This window comes from Dunckerocampus dactyliophorus, chromosome 16 (assembly GCF_027744805.1).
Source record: "Dunckerocampus dactyliophorus isolate RoL2022-P2 chromosome 16, RoL_Ddac_1.1, whole genome shotgun sequence".
Lineage (NCBI taxonomy): Eukaryota > Metazoa > Chordata > Actinopteri > Syngnathiformes > Syngnathidae > Dunckerocampus > Dunckerocampus dactyliophorus.
The window spans coordinates 23,964,774-23,984,150 of NC_072834.1; the positions used below are offsets into that span (position 1 = coordinate 23,964,774).

The 19,377-nt window shown below is 37.2% G+C and overlaps 1 protein-coding gene across 3 annotated transcripts in view; it reads right to left on the minus strand.

Annotated features, from left to right (window-relative positions):
* The window catches only part of LOC129168651 (roundabout homolog 1-like), a 174,540-nt gene that overhangs the window by 128,385 nt on the left and 26,778 nt on the right, over positions 1-19,377 (minus strand). For all 3 annotated transcript variants that reach the window (XM_054754142.1, XM_054754140.1, XM_054754141.1), the window contains 2 exons: positions 6,813-6,913; positions 1,084-1,170 (listed from right to left, as the gene is read on the minus strand). In XM_054754142.1, coding sequence (XP_054610117.1) covers positions 1,084-1,170; positions 6,813-6,913 — 188 coding nt within the window. The remainder of the gene's footprint in view (positions 1-1,083; positions 1,171-6,812; positions 6,914-19,377) is intronic.

Genomic DNA, 19,377 nt, shown 5'->3' on the forward strand with positions numbered 1-19,377 from the left:
ATTGCTGGAGCCCTGCCGCTGGTCTTATTACGAACTCATTCTATACCAAAGACCTATTTATACGCCTTTTATGGGTTTTTTAGGCAAAAGGAGGTGATGACGCTATTGCACATTAAAAGAGGTCACAAAAACGGCCACAAGGTGGCAGAAGTGCATTTGCTAAGAGCTCGGCAGGGATCTTTTGCACGTTTTAACGCACTCAACAGCAAGGAGGAAGTGGAAGAGCGTGGGGGAGTGTAGCATGCAGAAGGTTACGTATTGCAGGGACATTTTAACGCATGCACACGCGTGCACACGCATGCACACGCGTGCACATACACAGTTTAGTTCCAAACTTGAAAACTGTAAATAGTTGATGTTGTACTTGTAAATAATTGCTTATCTTGATGTAAAACAACCCCTCTTGTGCATTTTTTATGTTGGTATTGTTGTTTAGATATTTGAGCTTTTCACAAAAAGCTGGTTTTCTCCCTTTTTAGTCAGGAACTGATATTTTCCTGAAACTTACCTATGTTCTATGAATAAATAAATACTTTGTACCTGCAATCGGGCCTCATCTCGTCTCTTTGCATACTGAGGTGGTCGCCTCAACACCACAAGCCAAGATGTGACATTAGGTTGTGGAAAGAGTTAGACTGTTGCGAGAATAAGATCTAAATATTAGGAGAATAAAATCCAAATTGCTGAAATTCCCATCTGAAAGAGCTGGAAAATGCAAAAAAAAAAAAAAAAAAAAAAAAAAAAAAAAAAAAAGCATTTCCCAAAGAATAAAGTCAAAATATTCAGACAAAAAGTTGCATGCATTCAAATTGTAAATGTAGTATTCTATATCGCTCACTAGGTGGCAGTAATTGTTCAGGTGTTATTTCATGCCTAGAAGGTTCTAGTAATGTTTAAAAAATGAATTTAGAAGGTTGTAAACAGGTTTTCTATGCTCTAACTACACAAATATTCTGTTATGAATTATAAAGGAGTCCTACTTCACTTATGATGAAGCGATTAAGCTTGACTAACGAGGGACGGGTCTGATACGGAGATGAATGAAAGAGTTAGCAGGCGCATGAATGAACGTATGTACGCCACCTTTGTATCCAAAGCTGTCGTCATGGTGATCTGCAGGCTGGGATTCCGGTGTCTGGGCGAGTCCATCACGGCTTCCTCCGTGTTTATCTGTTGGAAAGCAAACACCCAAGTAGATATTTCATTGCAGCTACAGTACATGTCTCTGTGTTACTACAGTATGAGTATTCACACAATAGAAATGTGCAAACTAGTGTGACGATGAAAAGTTGGAATCAACTGAAGGATGCATTCATGCCAAAGAAGTACTGATGTATGTACAGTACAGTACAGTACAGTACAGTAGAGTAGAGTAGAGTACAGTACAGTACAGTACAGTAGAGTACAGTACAGTACAGTACAGTACAGTACAGTACAGTACAGTAGAGTACAGTACAGTAGAGTACAGTACAGTACAGTATAGTACAGTACAGTAGAGTACAGTACAGTACAGTACAGTAGAGTACAGTACAGTACAGTACAGTACAGTAGAGTCCAGTACAGTACAGTACAGTACAGTACAGTAGAGTAGAGTACAGTACAGTACAGTATAGTACAGTACAGTAGAGTACAGTAGAGTAGAGTAGAGTACAGTACAGTACAGTACAGTATAGTACAGTACAGTATAGTACAGTACAGTAGAGTATAATACAGTACAGTATAGTACAGTACAGTACACTAGAGTAGAGTACAGTACAGTAGAGTACAGTACAGTACAGTACAGTATAGTACAGTACAGTAGAGTATAATACAGTACAGTATAGTACAGTACAGTACAGTGCAGTATAGTGGAGTACAGTAGAGTACAGTAGAGTACAGTACAGTATAGTACAGTACAGTACAGTAGAGTATAGTACAGTACAGTAGAGTAGAGTCCAGTACAGTAGAGTACAGTACAGTACAGTACAGTACAGTAGAGTCCAGTACAGTACAGTACAGTACAGTACAGTGTTGTACAGTACAGTAGAGTATAGTACAGTACAGTACAGTACAGTATAGTAGAGTACAGTACAGTAGAGTATAGTACAGTACAGTAGAGTAGAGTCCAGTACAGCACAGTACAGTATAGTACAGTACAGTACAGTACAGTAGAGTAGAGTCCAGTACAGTAGAGTACAGTACAGTACAGTACATTACAGTATAGTACAGTACAGTAGAGTCCAGTACAGTATAATACAGTAGAGTACAGTACAGTACAGCACAGTACAGTATAGTACAGTACAGTACAGTACAGTATAGTACAGTACAGTATAGTACAGTACAGTACAGTAGAGTATAGTACAGTAGCGTATAGTACAGTACAGTAGAGTATAGTACAGTACAGTAGAGTACAGTACAGTACATTACAGTATAGTACAGTACAGTAGAGTCCAGTACAGTATAATACAGTAGAGTACAGTACAGTACAGCACAGTACAGTATAGTACAGTACAGTACAGTATAGTACAGTACAGTATAGTACAGTACAGTACAGTAGAGTATAGTACAGTAGCGTATAGTACAGTACAGTAGAGTATAGTACAGTAGCGTATAGTACAGTACAGTACAGTACAGTAGAGTACAGTAGCGTATAGTACAGTACAGTACAGTAGAGTATAGTACAGTAGAGTAGAGTAGAGTACAGTACAGTACAGTAGAGTATAGTACAGTACAGTAGAGTACAGTACAGTACAGTATAGTACAGTACAGTACAGTAGAGTACAGTACAGTACAGTAGAGTATAGTACAGTACAGTAGAGTACAGTACAGTACAGTATAGTACAGTACAGTAGAGTACAGTACAGTACAGTATAGTACAGTACAGTAGAGTACAGTACAGTACAGTACAGTACAGTAGAGTACAGTACAGTACAGTATAGTACAGTACAGTAGAGTACAGTAGAGTAGAGTAGAGTACAGTACAGTACAGTACAGTACAGTACAGTAGAGTACAGTAGCGTATAGTACAGTACAGTACAGTAGAGTATAGTACAGTAGAGTAGAGTAGAGTACAGTACAGTACAGTAGAGTATAGTACAGTACAGTACAGTACAGTACATTACAGTATAGTACAGTACAGTAGAGTCCAGTACAGTATAATACAGTAGAGTACAGTACAGTACAGCACAGTACAGTATAGTACAGTACAGTACAGTACAGTATAGTACAGTACAATATAGTACAGTACAGTACAGTAGAGTATAGTATAGTAGCGTATAGTACAGTACAGTAGAGTATAGTACAGTACAGTAGAGTACAGTACAGTACATTACAGTATAGTACAGTACAGTAGAGTCCAGTACAGTATAATACAGTAGAGTACAGTACAGTACAGCACAGTACAGTATAGTACAGTACAGTACAGTATAGTACAGTACAGTATAGTACAGTACAGTACAGTAGAGTATAGTACAGTAGCGTATAGTACAGTACAGTAGAGTATAGTACAGTAGCGTATAGTACAGTACAGTACAGTACAGTAGAGTACAGTAGCGTATAGTACAGTACAGTACAGTAGAGTATAGTACAGTAGAGTAGAGTAGAGTACAGTACAGTACAGTAGAGTATAGTACAGTAGAGTAGAGTACAGTACAGTACAGTAGAGTATAGTACAGTAGAGTAGAGTACAGTACAGTACAGTACACACGCTCCAGTCACAGGGAAAGAACCTTTGATCTTTTGTAAAGCAACACATGGAAATATGCTAACAACTTATATGTATCTCATCTTAGCTTTGTCATATAGCTGGAAAAAACTTATTGTTAATATCAACTTCATAGAAGGCAGACCTAGGACACGACCTAGGACACAACCTAGGACACGACCTAGGACACACTGGAGGGATTATGTCTCACAGCTGGCCCGGGAACGCCTTGGTGTCCTCCCGGTGGAGCTGGAGGAGGTGGTTGGGGACCGGGAAGTCTGGGCTTCCCTACTGAGACTGCTGCCCCCGCGACCCGGACCCGGATAAGCGGAGGAAAATGGAATGGAATTTGAACTTTTTCCCTAAGATCATTTTCCAAATTTTACAACTTTGTTTGTTTCTCATAATATTACTACTTTTAGACGGCTTTTTCTGTAATTTTTTAACTCTACACGACTAAAATTATGTTATGCTTCCTCATATTATTACAACTTTATTCTCATAAAATGAGCACTTTTTCTCGTCAGATTAAGACTTTTTTCTTTTCATCTTTTAAATGTATCCTTGTAAAATTACAGCTGTTCTTTCCTTTTTTGCTGCTTTTTTATTTTCCAACTATTTGAACTTTCCTCTTGTAAATTGTATAATTGTAATATATAATTGTATATTATTTGAGTTTATTCCCATAATATTTTGATTTTATTCTCGTAATATTATAACTTTTTCCACAACCTACTTTTCCAAGAATTACAACTTTTTAATGTTGTTTTGTTTGTTTCCCACAATATTACGACTTTCTTAAAATTATTTTTTTCTTTAATATTTCCACTCTACACTCCTAAAATGATGTTATGTTTCCTCGTAGTGTTATTATATTATTATTATTTTTTTCTAATTAGACATTTTTCTCTTCATATTTTGACTTTCTTCTTGTAAAATGACAGTTGTTTATTTCCATTTACTTTCTTGTAAAGTCAAATGAAGTCAAATGATCTTCTCATGAATATGACTTTATTCCCATAGTATTATAACTTTTATCCAACCTATTTTTCCAAAAATGACAACTTTATTTTGTTTTGTTGGTTGGCCATAATATTACTGCATTTAAAAAAAGGATGTATGTGTACTATTTTTCCACATAACATATCAAGTTTATTTGCGTTTATTTCTCTTCATGTTTTGACACAGCTGTATTTTCCATGTCTGCTTTTGCATGTTTTTTTTTATTCAACCAGGATTCTTCTGGTAAAGTCAAATGAAGTCCACTTTGCTTCTGGAAATGTTGGCTTTATTCACATAATATTTCACTTTACTCTCGTTGCATTGTAACCTTTTCCCCAATCAAATTTTCCAAAAATTACGACTTTCAGTTTGTCGTTTTGTTGGTTTCTAATACTATTACAACTTTAAAAAAAATATATACTTTTTTTCTTGAATATTTCAACTTTATGCTACTAAAATGATGTTATTTTTCCTCATAATTTTACAATAAATTACCACTTTTCCGAGTGGTAATTTTTGATTTTAATATTTTCACTTTATTTATTTTTTTATGCCCCCCATGGTGTAGTAAACCATATGCACCAGGTAGATGCTCACTGGACACATGAAATAATCCAACATAAGAGCTGCATTCAAAAGTGTGCTTTTGCACGACACAAAGACGTGCTTATCGTATTTTCATGCAGTGCACTTTTACACTTCTCCACTTCAGTAGAAAATAAAAGCTGAAACCTTTGTGTCCAATTCTCCTCTGCAGGTGTACGAACGTGGAAGAAGATCCTACCAGGATCTCCTTCAGGTGTGCCTTAACCTGTTCAGCCACAAGAGGTCAGCATAGTTGCATCTGCAAGCAGCTCATCTTCTGCTAATAATTAAACTGGCAGTATAAACATTGAGAATGTTCCCACATTCCCATTGGGTTTAAGCACGGGTGTCCAAACTGTGGCCTGGGGGCCACTTCCTGCCGGCAGCTGTTTTTGTCCTCGTAATATTATCAATAAAAATCACGTCATTTTAGGAGCATAAAGCAGAAATATTAAAGAAAAACAGTTTTATAAATTACATGATGAGAACCAAAACAACCAATAAGGTAGTCATTTCCGGAAAATTTGGTTGGGGAAAAGTCATAATATTATGTGGAAAAAAGTCATAGTTATGAGAAGAAAACTTACAAAAAAAAAAATGCAACAGTTGGAAAAGATTTTTTTTTAAAAGCGACAATAGTTTTAGAACTCACATCAAAAAAACTCTAACCAGAAAAAGTAGTAATTTTACAAGAATAACATTATAATATTATGAAGAAAAATAAGTAGCATAAAGTTGAAATATTTAAAGAAAAGATTCGGGTTTTTTAAGTCTTCATATTATGAGACACAAACTAAACAAAGTTGTAATTTTTGAAAAATTTGGTTGAGGAAAAAGTTTGAAAGTTGGAATATAAAATAGTTGGAAGATGTAAAAAAAATAAAACCCCAGGCATCTTACAAGAATAAAGTCAAAATATTACAAGAAAAAAGTTGCATTCAAACCAGAACAAAAGCTGCAATGTTATGAGAATAAAGTGGCCGGAAAAATAAAGGAAAAATAAAGTCATTTTAGTCATAAGGAGCAGTGGTGCCCAACCTTTTCTGACCCACGGAAAGACATTGTGTTCAAGTGGTAACATTAGGAGAAACAAAGAAAACAACAAATAAAGCTGTCATTTTTGGAAAATTAAAAGTTCTAATGTATAATAGCATAAAACCAGAACGAAGCGGGAATATAATGGGAATAAAGTCATCGTTAGGACAGGAACATTTACAAGAAGAAAGTTCAAACAGGAGAATACAGTTGGGGGGAATATTATAAGAATAAAGTCATAATTTTAAACAATTTCAAAGAAAAAAGCTGAAATATTGGGAAAATTAAAATAAAAATAACAGTAAAAATAAAAATAAAAAAATAGCTGAAATTGTATGAAAATAAATTATTCGAATACAACTTTTTTCTCTTAATATTTTGACTTTATTCTCTCTGCTGCCTTTTCTTTCAACTTTCTTCTTGTAAAGTCAGTGTTTCACCTGGTAAATATGACTCTGCTGTTTGTACTTCATTGTTATGCATGATGGAGCGCTGAAGAGGTTCTGACCTGCAAAAACGTCCACTCGCCAAGAAGCACCAAGGAGGCCGACGACGAGCAACGTGACGCGAAGACCCAGCATGGCTTCCTTTGAGACGCCTCCAACACACCTGGAGTCAGGGGACATGTGATGTGAAATATGAGGGCATCGGCAACTTAGCGAGCGTTTGTGTTTTGCAGCATTCCTCTCAAGTTCACCCGCCCAGCCTCCGTTTGCTTTGTGCTGGCACGCAGCGCACCAGCCTCCGAGAGACAGACGGATGGACTTCCTTCAAAATCCCGCCCAGCACGCCGTCCAACTGTGATTCTTTCTCTTACAGTCTGATCACGTCCTCGCAAAGTGAAGAAATGCAGATGACTACTGTTACTTATCCCTCCATGCAGCGCCGCTGCACACCATAAACGCTGAGTGTCTATGCGTTTAGTCTTCCCTGGAAGCTTTCACTCTTACGTACGCACACTCCCATCCATCACATACACCTTTTACACTTCTACACGCGTACAACTATTCTAAATGCAGACAAATGAGGAATGAAAAAGATGAATGAACATCTAAAGGGTCGGCTTAAATATGTTATGTATTGTTTGTATTTATGTTTTACTGTAAATTCGCAAAAATGACATTTATTGTTGACCAGCTAGCGCTCGCTGTGCGGCCTCATCCCCGGAAGTGACGTCATCAGGGTGACGCCTTTCAGCTAAAGCGGAGTAACCAAACGCTTGTCGAGGTGGATGGTCGACTTGGATCAGTATATTTATCATCAAAATAGTAGCCATAGCAAAATGTTGTGTTGTTGTGTTGCTGTTCACAGATTCCCAGTGATTGTAAATGTTTGACGTCAAAGTTGCCACAGAACACAGTAAGTCATGTCTTGTTTACATAATGTCTTCTAAACACTGTATGGGAGGAACCGCACTACACCCGTCATCATCGTCAAATTCACCAACAGGAAATACAAGGTTGCCCTGCTGAAACAGGGAAAGAAGCTGAAAGGAACAAATGTCTACATGAATGACCACCTGACCAAGCGCAACGCTGAGATTGCGAAGAAAGCACGTGATCTGAGGAAGCAAGGAAAGATTCAAGGAACATGGAGTGCAAACTGCAAAATCTTCATCAAAGCAAATGGAGGACCAGAGGCCAGAGTTCTTGCTGTCAAAGACATCAAGGACCTAGAAAGATATTGAGGTCTCCCAACATGGAGGAAAACAGCTTTAATATGCTACAAGAAGATCTACAATTGGACACTTTTCACTTTACAGATCACAAACAATTGGATATGGAAAAAGATATTGATCCAGACTCAAATTTTTTCTCTCACATTACAAACGACTGCCGTTATTATACGGAGGAGCAATACAACAACATCTTCATCAACGACGACAAGTTATCCATCATACACATAAACAGCAGAAGCTTGAACGCAAACTTTACTAATATTAAACAATATTTGAATCAATTCAAAGAACCTTTCAAAGTTATAGCAATCTCAGAAACTTGGATTAATGCTAACAAAGGAATGGACTTCGAGCTGGAAGGATATGAAATGACGTGTGCAAACAGGAACAATGCAAATGGAGGAGGTGTGGCCGTATACGTGGACAAACATTTGAACTACAAAATGGTAAAGAATATGTCATTTGTCATTGATAACATTTTAGAATGTATAACAATTGAAATCTGTAAAGAAAAAAGCAAAAATGTGTTAATAAGTTGTGTGTACAGAACTCCAAAGTCAAAGATTGGAATGTTTGAGGATTGGATTAAGACAACGTTTACAGACATACAGGAGGTCAAAAAACTATTTTTATATGTGGAGACTTCAATATTGACCTCTTGAACTCACACAAGTGCAAGGAAACAGATGACTTTATAGATACAATGTATAGCTTGAGTTTATATCCTAAAATCATTAGACCAAGTAGAATAACAGACCACTGTGCCACCCTCATCGATAATATATTCACCAATGACTTTGATAACAACACCATCAGTGGCCTGCTAATTAGTGACATCAGTGATCATCTTCCAGTGTTTACAATCTACAATGAACATTATAAGAAAAAACAGGCGGAGGCAAAAAAGACTTTTCAAAGATTGCGTACAGAGGACAACATCCGTGCCTTCAAGATAGGTCTAGAAGAACAAAGTTGGGAGAGTGTCTACAGTGCAACAGATGTGGACGAGGCATATGACAGCTTCCTTGGTACTTATATGGAGCTCTACCATAAGAACTGTCCCTGGCAAGAAAAGCCCAAGAAGCAAAAGAAAAACCAGCAGCCATGGATGACAAAAGGACTAAAAAACGCCTGTAAGAAGAAGAACACATTATACAGGACATTTATCATTCAACAGACTAAAGAAGCAGAACAAAAGTATAAGACATACAAAAACAAGTTGACAACTATCTTGAGAGTGTGTAAGAGGGAATATTATAGTCACGTACTAAATAAGAACAAAAATAACATGAGAGCAACTTGGGGCATCTTAAATAGTATTATAAAGAACAACGTTAAGAAAGCAGACTATCCTCCCTATTTCATGGTTGGAAACACTTACAGGAATGACATGAATGCGGTAGCTGAAATGTTAAATGAATATTTTGTAAATATTGGACAAAAACTGGAAGAGGAAATTCCAAAACAAGACACAATTGATGAAGGGATTGATATTATCGATAGGAATCTTAATTCTATGTTTCTCACTGCTGTAACCAAAAAGGAGATCACTGACATTGTTAACCATTTTAAGGCAAAAACATCAACTGATTGTCATGGAATCGAAATGGAAACAATTAAAAGGGTCATCAATGAGATCGCAGACCCGTTAACATATATTAGTAACTTATCATTTCAGACTGGAATATTTCCAAGCAAAATGAAAACAGCCAAGGTGGTTCCAATTTTCAAAAAAGGAGACAAACACCAATTTACAAATTATCGACCAGTTTCCTTGTTACCACAATTCTCGAAAATTGTGGAGAAGCTATTTAATAATAGGTTGGACAAATTTATTAATAAGAATGAATTATTGGCAAGTAGTCAATATGGTTACAGAGCCAACATTTCAACTTCTATGGCACTGATGGAAATCACGGAGGAAATCACTACTGCCATAGACAACAGAAGATGCGCAGCTGCAGTATTCATGGATCTGACAAAAGCCTTCGATACAATTAATCACACTATTTTAATTTCAAAATTAGAAAGGTACGGAATTAGAGGTTTAGTCTTAAATTGGGTTAAAAGCTACCTAGCAAAGAGGAAACAATTTGTAAAGCTAGGAGAATATACATCTGGGAGTCTACACAATACGTGTGGAGTACCACAGGGGTCCATACTGGGACCAAAACTGTTTAACTTGTACATTAACGACATTTGCAAAGTAACTAACAACTTAAAATTGGTCTTATTCGCCGATGATACCACTGCTTTCTGTTCTGGTGAAAGCACACAAGAACTCATTAAAAAGGTCAAGGATGAAAAGGTCATATTAAAGTCATGGTTTGACAAGAATAGATTATCTCTGAATTTAAGTAAAACTAAAATAATGCTATTTGGTAATAGTAGAAAGGACACGTACGACCAAATACAAATTAATGGAACGGATATTGAAAAAGTGGAAGAATATAAATTCCTTGGGGTTATAATAGATGAAAAAATGAGTTGGAAATCTCATATTAAATATATACAGCAAAAGGTGGCGAGAAATATCTCTATATTGAATAAAGCAAAATATCTTCTTGATCAAAAATCACTCCACACTCTGTACTGTTCCTTAGTATTACCATATCTAACGTATTGTGTGGAGATATGGGGAAATAACTACAAAAGTAATCTTCACTCACTCACTGTACTGCAAAAAAGATCTGTGAGGATAATTCATAATGCCAAGTATAGAGAACATACAAACCCTTTATTTTTAAAATCACAGATATTAAAATTCGCAGATTTAGTACACTTTCAAACCGCTAGAATAATGTATAAAGTTAATAATAACTCGTTACCCAAAAATCTAATCAAGTATTTCTCAATCAGAGAGGAGAAATATGATCTTAGAGGAAAATTAAACCTAAAACATTTATATGCGAGAACAACGCTGAAAACCCACAGCATTTCCGTGTGTGGAATTAAATTATGGAACGGATTGAGTAAAGAACTCAAACAATGTACAGAGATGAGCAAATTCAAAAAACAATACAAGCAGTTGATGTTTGCCAAATACAAGGCAGAAGAGTCCTGATTGTTCTGTCAGGTTTGTTATTTTATTTTATTTATTTATTTTTTTATTTTCTATTTTATTTTATTTTATTTTATTTTTTATTTATTTAATTAAATTTTATTTGTTATTTATTTATTTCTATTTATTTATTTATTTATTTTTTTATAATTTTCTTTGTTGTGTTAAAAAAAAAAAAAAAAAAAAAAGCTTTGTTCTTATTTATTTATTTATTTATTTAGTATTGTCATCATATTATCATTATTATGAATGTTCTCTCTTTTTTTGGGGGGACGGTTATCTCACCGTTATCTATTATGTGTTATCCTGACTATCACTGAAAACATGACATGGAATCCAGGAAGTGAACTACATGTACTGTACTAGATGTAGAATGGATGGGGGGTAGGATTAAATAAGCTTTGCTTCTTCCTACTCCTTTTGGACATGTGGAACTGTCAAAAAATGATTCACGAGATGTATTCCATTGTAACCTTCATGTTCAAATAAACTAAACCAAACCAAACCAAACCAAACCAAACCAAACACTATTCCATGCTAGTGACAAGGCTGCAAAGCATTATACCTGTTATATTAACATCTGTTTACTGTGGCAACCATGGTGACAAAATCTAAAATAAATCAGGCTATAAAGACCCCATGTACGCTCATCAAGAAGCCAATTTAAAACAACAATTGAAGGATAAGCAACTCCTGGTCTGCAAGTTCTCTATTTCATCTCCAAAGGTTTCTTTCTCCTCGGGAAACTATCGACACATCGCTCAAATCTTGGCTACAATCACTGTAAACATCCTCTTTGCAACTTTACCCTCTGCTTTGTAGAACATAATTACAAACAATATATAACATATTTATTCATCATTTATGTGCATTTTCAATTGTGTTTTGCATGTAAAACTATCATTGTAAAACTATAAAAACAGGTTTCGGCTTTCTAATTGGATTTACATGATTTCTTATGGGAATTCAATCTAATTCAGTTTTGATTAGAGCCGGACTTTCTGGCACAAATGAATAACGTAGACCAAGATTCCACTGGAGTCAAATAAGGTCGAAACAGGGGTGTTCAAAGTGCAGCCCAGGGGCCATTTGTGGCCATTTTTTGTATTGGCCTGCGGCACGTTCTAAAAATATAACTTAACAAAAACAATTTAAGAAAATGAAAAATCACAGGTAATTTTACAAAAATAAAGTCAAAACATTAAAAGGAAAAAGTAGTAATTTTATATGGAATAAATCATCACAATATTAGGAGAACAAATAATGTCATGTTGCATAAAGTTGAAATATTTAAAGAAAAAAGATGTTATTTTGTTAAAGGCTTCATATTATGAGAGACAAAAAAAACAAATAAAGTTGTAATATTTAGGCGGCTAAGGTGAAAGTCACCTTCTATGATCGTGGGAAATGTAAATTCACTACCGAGAAAGATCGATGAGCTGGCAAGAACGTCAAGACCTTCAGGGAGTGCAGCTTATTTGTGTTTCACTGAATGGCTAACAGCTAGCGTCCCGGATGCTAATGTGAGGAGCTAGCCGACTTCAATACTGTACAGTCAGAGCGGACAGTAAAAAAAGCCTGTGGAAAGTGCAAAGGAAGTGGGCTTGCACTGTATGTCAACACACTGTGGTGTCGTCCTGGCCATGTGAACACTAAAATGTCCATCTATACAGCTTCTTCTTTATATAGGTTTCCATTATCGGGAAAAAACCTGATACCAATGTCTACTGATCGCACATTTTTATGCAATATCCACCCCATATTATCGGTGGGTCGATATTATCGGACATCCCTAGTAATTTGGGGAAAATTAGGTTGTGGGAAAAAGTTAGACTGTTGAATAAAGACAAGAATAAAGTCCAAATATTATGGGAATAAAGTCATAATTTGGAGTATAAATATCTATCAGTATACTATCCGTAGAATCAGTTAGAAAATTTTTAAAAAACCTGCAGAAATGTAAAAAATATATATAATTTTACAAGAACAAAGTAAAAATAATTGAGAAAAAACTTGTATTCAAACATGAAAAAAGTAGAATTTTACGTGAATAAACTCCTGATATTACGAGGAAACATCAAATACTGTAGTCAAGAAAAAATGTTCTTTTTCTAAAAGTTGGAATATTATCAGAAACAAACAAAACATATTTTTTGGAAAATTAGGTTGGGAACAAAGTCCCAATGTTACAGTATAAGAAGAAAATGTATAAAAATGATTTCAGAAGAAAGTTGACACGTTTGCAACATGAAAGCAGTCATAGTAAAAAATGGGAAAAAGGAGCCAAGAGTGAAGTTGATATGAAGAATCTGCTTTTCCAGCTGCGTAGATGACAAAGCGGAGATGAAATAGACTGTAAATATTTGAACTACATGCGTTGCTTTACAAAACATCAAAGTGGCAAAGTTGCACCCTTTCATTTTTCACCACGTGGCCCTTGCTGGGAAAACGTTTGGACCCCCCAGGGTTAAAACTATGCATGATTATGTTTGCCAAGGCATTTAATGCATGCATGATTGAAGACGAAGTCACGTACGCCTGCTTCCCACATTTCAATTTCCAGCACACACTCAGACGTGGGATCGGCGGAGGGGGACACTGACATCGCCGGGCAGCAGATAAGATACTAATAAGTCACTTCTTCTGATCAGCCATCTGTGCCACAAAAAGCTTTGCCACTCGTCCCGGACGTCTGATGGACAGCCAGATTCCCGGCATGTCTTGGCGCCCGCCGCCCACCCACACCATGCACCACTTGAATTGTTCTGCAAAATGAACATCCACCGCAAAACACGCCAAATTACTTGAGCGAAAAAGGGTCCACTTAGCGACAAGTAGGGAGCACAACAGTTTTAGGCATGTAAGCGATACCGCCAAGTAGCTACACACTGCGAATATGATACCGTCTGAGCTTGACCCACCCGTCAATAATACTGTATGATTAAAACAGGACACTAAAAAAAACAACAGCAAAAAGGGAAAAATCTGCAGTAATTTGGCAAAAAAAATAAAGTCAAAATATGAAGAGAAAAAAGTTGCAATTTAACGAGAAAAGTGGTAATTTTAGGAGAATAATGTCATAATATTATTATGAGGAAAATAACGTCATTTTAGTAGCATGGAGTTGAAATATTAAAGAAAAAAATCTTTTTTTTAAAGTCGTAATTTCCAAAAAAAAACGACAAACAAAGCAAAGCAATTTTTGGGAAATTAGGTTGCAGAAAAAGTTATAAGAATAAAGTGAAAATATTATGGGAATAATGTCATAATTACAAAACAAAAAAAATTAGAAAAAAGAAAGTTGAAATTAAAAAAACAGCAGCAGAAAAAAGGAAAACAATCATTTTCTTAGCATAGATTTTAAATATTAAAGAAACCTGCTAAGTCTTAATATTATGACAAACAATCAAAACAATTTTTCAAACAAATGGTTGCAGAAACAGTTATAATGCTCAGAAAATATGAAAAAAGTGAAAATATTAAGGGAACCAGAGAAGCACAGACCTCCGCCATCGCGTCATTTCGGTGTGATTCACAGCAAAATATTTATATATACATTACATATACATTTTAGTTTGGTATTTTCTACAACCTGTTGGAAACTTGTCCTGCTCTGACCATTTTTAGTGGAGTGTTATGCACAAATGTCCAAAATGGTCCTCTTTAGCAATGTTACAGAATCCTGGATCCAGACGTTTTTTTCCCACAATTGCGGAACATTTCATCCAAATCTATTCACAACTTTTCAAGTTATTTTGAAGACAAACAAAAAGACAAGCGCCGGCTGTGCTTGCGCTTTGCGCTGTGCTTGGCGGAGGCAATAATGTCATAATTACGAGAAGAACATTTACAAGCAGAAAGCTGAAATAGCTGGTAAAATAAAATTAAAAAAACACCAGCAGAAATAAAAAATAGCTGTAATTTTACGAGAATGAAGTCAAAATACTTCAGCAAAAAGCGTCCACTGGAAGTTTTAGGCATGTAAGCCGTACCGCCAAGTAGCGACACAATGCAAATACGATACCGTCTGGTTCGTGACATGACGATGTCGGAGAAACAATCTCACCAACATTCTTCAGTGGCAATAATCTTCTGTAGGAATCATGCTTCCAAACTCTCCATGTGGACGGAACGTAATGAGTGCATCTCGCAGCAAATGAAATGTGTCCGATAGGAAGAACATCATGGAGTGAACTCAGACACACCGTGTCTTTTGGGAAATACACACAGCACAACATCAGCATTCCACATAAGAAACGTATTTAGTAGGAGAACGACCACCTCCAGTGGAGCTGCAATATGCTCAATCAAGACAATTCTAAATCTTCTCATGATTGCGTTCTACAGTCGTACTGTACAATCTGCGTGCATCAAAAACTCTGCTTTTACAAAAATAACATCACTTTTTCCGCTGACTTTGTTTATCGCGGTTAGTTGGTTTCGTGGTTAAGTGAATTTCAGCCAAGTAGGATTCCTTATTTATAAATGCAATATTTTCATAGTTAGAGCATAGAAAACCTTTTCTAAATACGCTTTTTAACGTGATTAGAGTCCTCTGGACATGGAATAACACCCCTATAGTCACCTTTACACTCCTATTACACAATATAGTAGACATAATAAGAGAAAATAAGACATAAGACATCAAAAACATGTTTTGGACCATATTAATACGCTTTTTAACATCATTAGAGCCCTCTAGACATGAAATAACACCCCTATAGTCACCTTTACACTCCTATTAGCCAATATAGTAGACATAATGTCATGTACTGTGTTGCTGCTATGGCTGACATCTCTTGCAGTGCACTGCTGACCCAGCTGGGGCGGAGCTACCGGCACACACCTGCAGCCAATTACTCACCCGATCCACTTAAGCATGACTGAGAGGAACACACGTTGCCAGATTGTTCCTTGCTCCTCGCGTATTCTCCTTCCCTGCTTGGCTTACTCCAGCAGCGGATTGGGGCACTACCTGCTTAGGAAACTACCTGCGAAGGATACTATCTGCTAAGGATACTACCTGCGAAGGATACTATCTGCTAAGGATACTACCTTCTAAGGATACTACCTGCTAAGGAAACTACCTGCGAAGGATACTATCTGCTAAGGATACTACCTGCTAAGGAAACTACCTGCTAAGGAAACTACCTGCGAAGGATACTACCTTCTAAGGATACTATCTGCTAAGGATACTACCTGCTAAGGAAACTACCTGCTAAGGATACTACCTGCGAAGGATACTACCTTCTAAGGATACTATCTGCTAAGGATACTACCTGCTAAGGATACTACCTGCGAAGGATACTACCTGCTAAGGATACTACCCGCTAGTTTTTCTGCAGCGCCTTGTGTTTGGCCTGCTTGGATTTCAGCAATGCCTTTAGTTTTTCCTGCTAGCTTGTGCGCAGCGCTTTAGTTTACCTTTTAGCCTCCTGGCACTTTTCCTACTTGCCTTTTCAGTAGAGTGTTGTGTTTTCCTTTCTGGCTCAGGCCCTGTGTACTTTTGTTCTGGACTCTGACTGGTTTTGTATTTCTGTACATCTTTTTTACTTCTCAAGAGTTTTTGTATCAAACCTTTTTGGCCTATCTGTGTTGTCTCTGCATCCTGGGATCAAAATTCAGCTTGTGTCGAGTCGTGACACATAAGATGAGAAAATAAAACATAAATAAGACTTGTGCAAAAAAGTGCTCCTCCCATACCGTGTGGAAGTGGTAAAGCTTTAGAAGAAATAAATTCGAGGCTAACTGGTTAGCTCGCTAGTCTCGAGTACCTGCAGAATAAAAGCTGTGCAATGTGGTGTAAATCAAGAATAACAGGAGCTAAAAGGTGACTACAGGGCTGCTATTTCATTTCTTCAGGGCTCTAATAATGTTTAAAAAGTCATAAATGGCTTTTCTGTGCTCTTGCTACAAAAATATTCCATTTATTAATGTTGAAACCTATCTTGCAGAAATTTGACTCGGTGGGCTCTGGAACCACTTAGCCACCATAAACGAGGGACGACTGTATGATGGGAAGTTAGGCTCCCTTTTTTTGTTGCTAAAGTTGAATTTTTACCAAAATACAGGCTGCCCTCACCAGTTTTCGCTTTGAGTTGTACGGCTTCACTCTATCACCCTTTTTCAAAAATGTATTCATTTATAAATCATGCTGTTTGGTGGTTGAATAGGGCTTCTATTAGTCAAGAACATGCATATTCAAGCTAATGTTACGTATTTTTAGCCTCAATTAAACACTGTCAAGCTTTAAATGGCTAATTAAAGCAAAATCCAAATATAAGGCATTCAGATGATGCATTCGGAGGTTGTGATATGTAGTGTTGTACACTGGTCACGAGGTCTGCTACTGTAATGTTGGCTGAGACACACAAGCACCAGAACAACAGGCTTTTATTGCAGCTTTGACAACAGGCACAATAATTCCCAAACACAAGCTACTGTTGTGGCCGCAACCCACGCCAAGCTAAAACTCAACTCTGAAGGCCCGACGTCACTTCCTGTCTGTGCCACTGGAACCCATTTACAGTAACACACACGAGTACAAGTCTTATTTATGTCTTATTTTCTCTTATTATGTCTCCTATATTGGGTAATATGAGTGTAAAGGTGAGTATAGGGGTGTTATTTCATGTCTAGAGGGCTCTAATAATGTTAAAAAGTGTATTTAGAAGGTAGTAAACAGGTTTTCTATGCTCTAACTACCAAAATATTCCATTTATGAATAAGGAATCCTACTTTGCAGAAATTCACTTACCACAGTTGGGTGTGGAACCAATACCGCTAATAAAAGAGGGATTCCCGTGTTGTGCCTGTTGTGAGATCATTGAAACCTGCAATAGAAGCCTGTTTTTCCCCCCATCAGGTCTGGTGCTTGTGTGTCTCACCCAGCATTATACAGTATCTTTGAATGCCTCATGTTTGCACTTTATTTCATTTAGCCATTTATGTGCTTCATTTAGGCAACACGTACGTAGTTTGCTTCAATATGCAGGTTTTTATTAATAACAGACCGTAGTCAAGCACAAAACAGCATCATTTATTCATATATTTTGGAACGCTTTGACACTCTGTAGCTTAGCAACCCAAGTATGAGAAGTATTATAGCAGAATTTTTGACAGCTTATATTATTTCTTATTGGATTTTGCAGGTGTACCCGACGAAGGGGGCAGTGAGCATTCCCACCAGGCACACTTCAACCCCCCACCCCGCTGAGAGATAACAAAATATCTGTTAGACTGATCTTCTCGTGCGCTGAACCGAGGGCAGAGTCTTCAGATCAAAGGAGACGGGAGAGCTGATTTCCTTCCTTCCTCCGACTGCTGTGGAATAATCACAGCTCCCATCTAACATATTGTCAATAAGAAAGAGCAGGAGCTCCCCTTGTGCCGCCCCACACACATCACAATACTCCAGCAGGCGACAGAGCGTGACCGGAATGGGCTTTCGGGAGCGCCCCCAACCCCCCTCTATGACCTGTGCAACATCTTTTCTCGCTTCCTTTTGTAGATAAACGAATGCACGGAGCACGCTCGCCTTACATAAGGACATTGGTGGCACGCCGTAGCACCTGTGGCGTTATTGATGCACCACTCAACTCAGCCTGTGGCATTTACTGAAAATTCAGCCGCTACGTTTTTCTTCAACTTTGAACCCTTACATAAGGCTGATCCAGCTACTCAGAACTACTGCTAATTGTTGAAATACTGTGCCGCCTGTGAGTCAGTGAGGAAACGGTAGCTCTTTCTTTGGCAGGAGCCGATCAAAGCTATCATTGCACTTACAACGAGCTTGTCAACCCGCTGGACATCGCAGGAGGTCATTCTATACATAACAGTACAACAACATAACAGTAACAACAAATAACACTTTACTAACAACACTAATCTCATCACACAGCAACTTAACACTCATAATAAAATAAATATACAAACATATATCAATATGACTTTATTATTTTAAAAAAACAACCAACATTTTCAAGTTTTCCCATAAGGCATTGCGTCTGAGCAACACACTCACTGGGGCGCTGCAATGACGTCAGCTTCCTTCTGGGCTTTGGGCTCCAAGTCCTCTAGCACAGGACAGAGGCAGCATTGCAACACCATTCACTATTTTCTATGCTCCTCCAATGAAATGGTTTCCTCAAATGAAATGCATTATGGGAACACTCGTATTGGTACATGTTTCTATATTTCTGACGTACAACGTGTAAGGTGTTATACTGAGTAATGACCTCCTGCAACTTCCAATGGGCTGACAAGGTCGTTGTGAGTTTTTTCATAGCTCATGATTGGCGCCGGTCAAAAAAAAGCTGCCTGGTTTTGTTAACG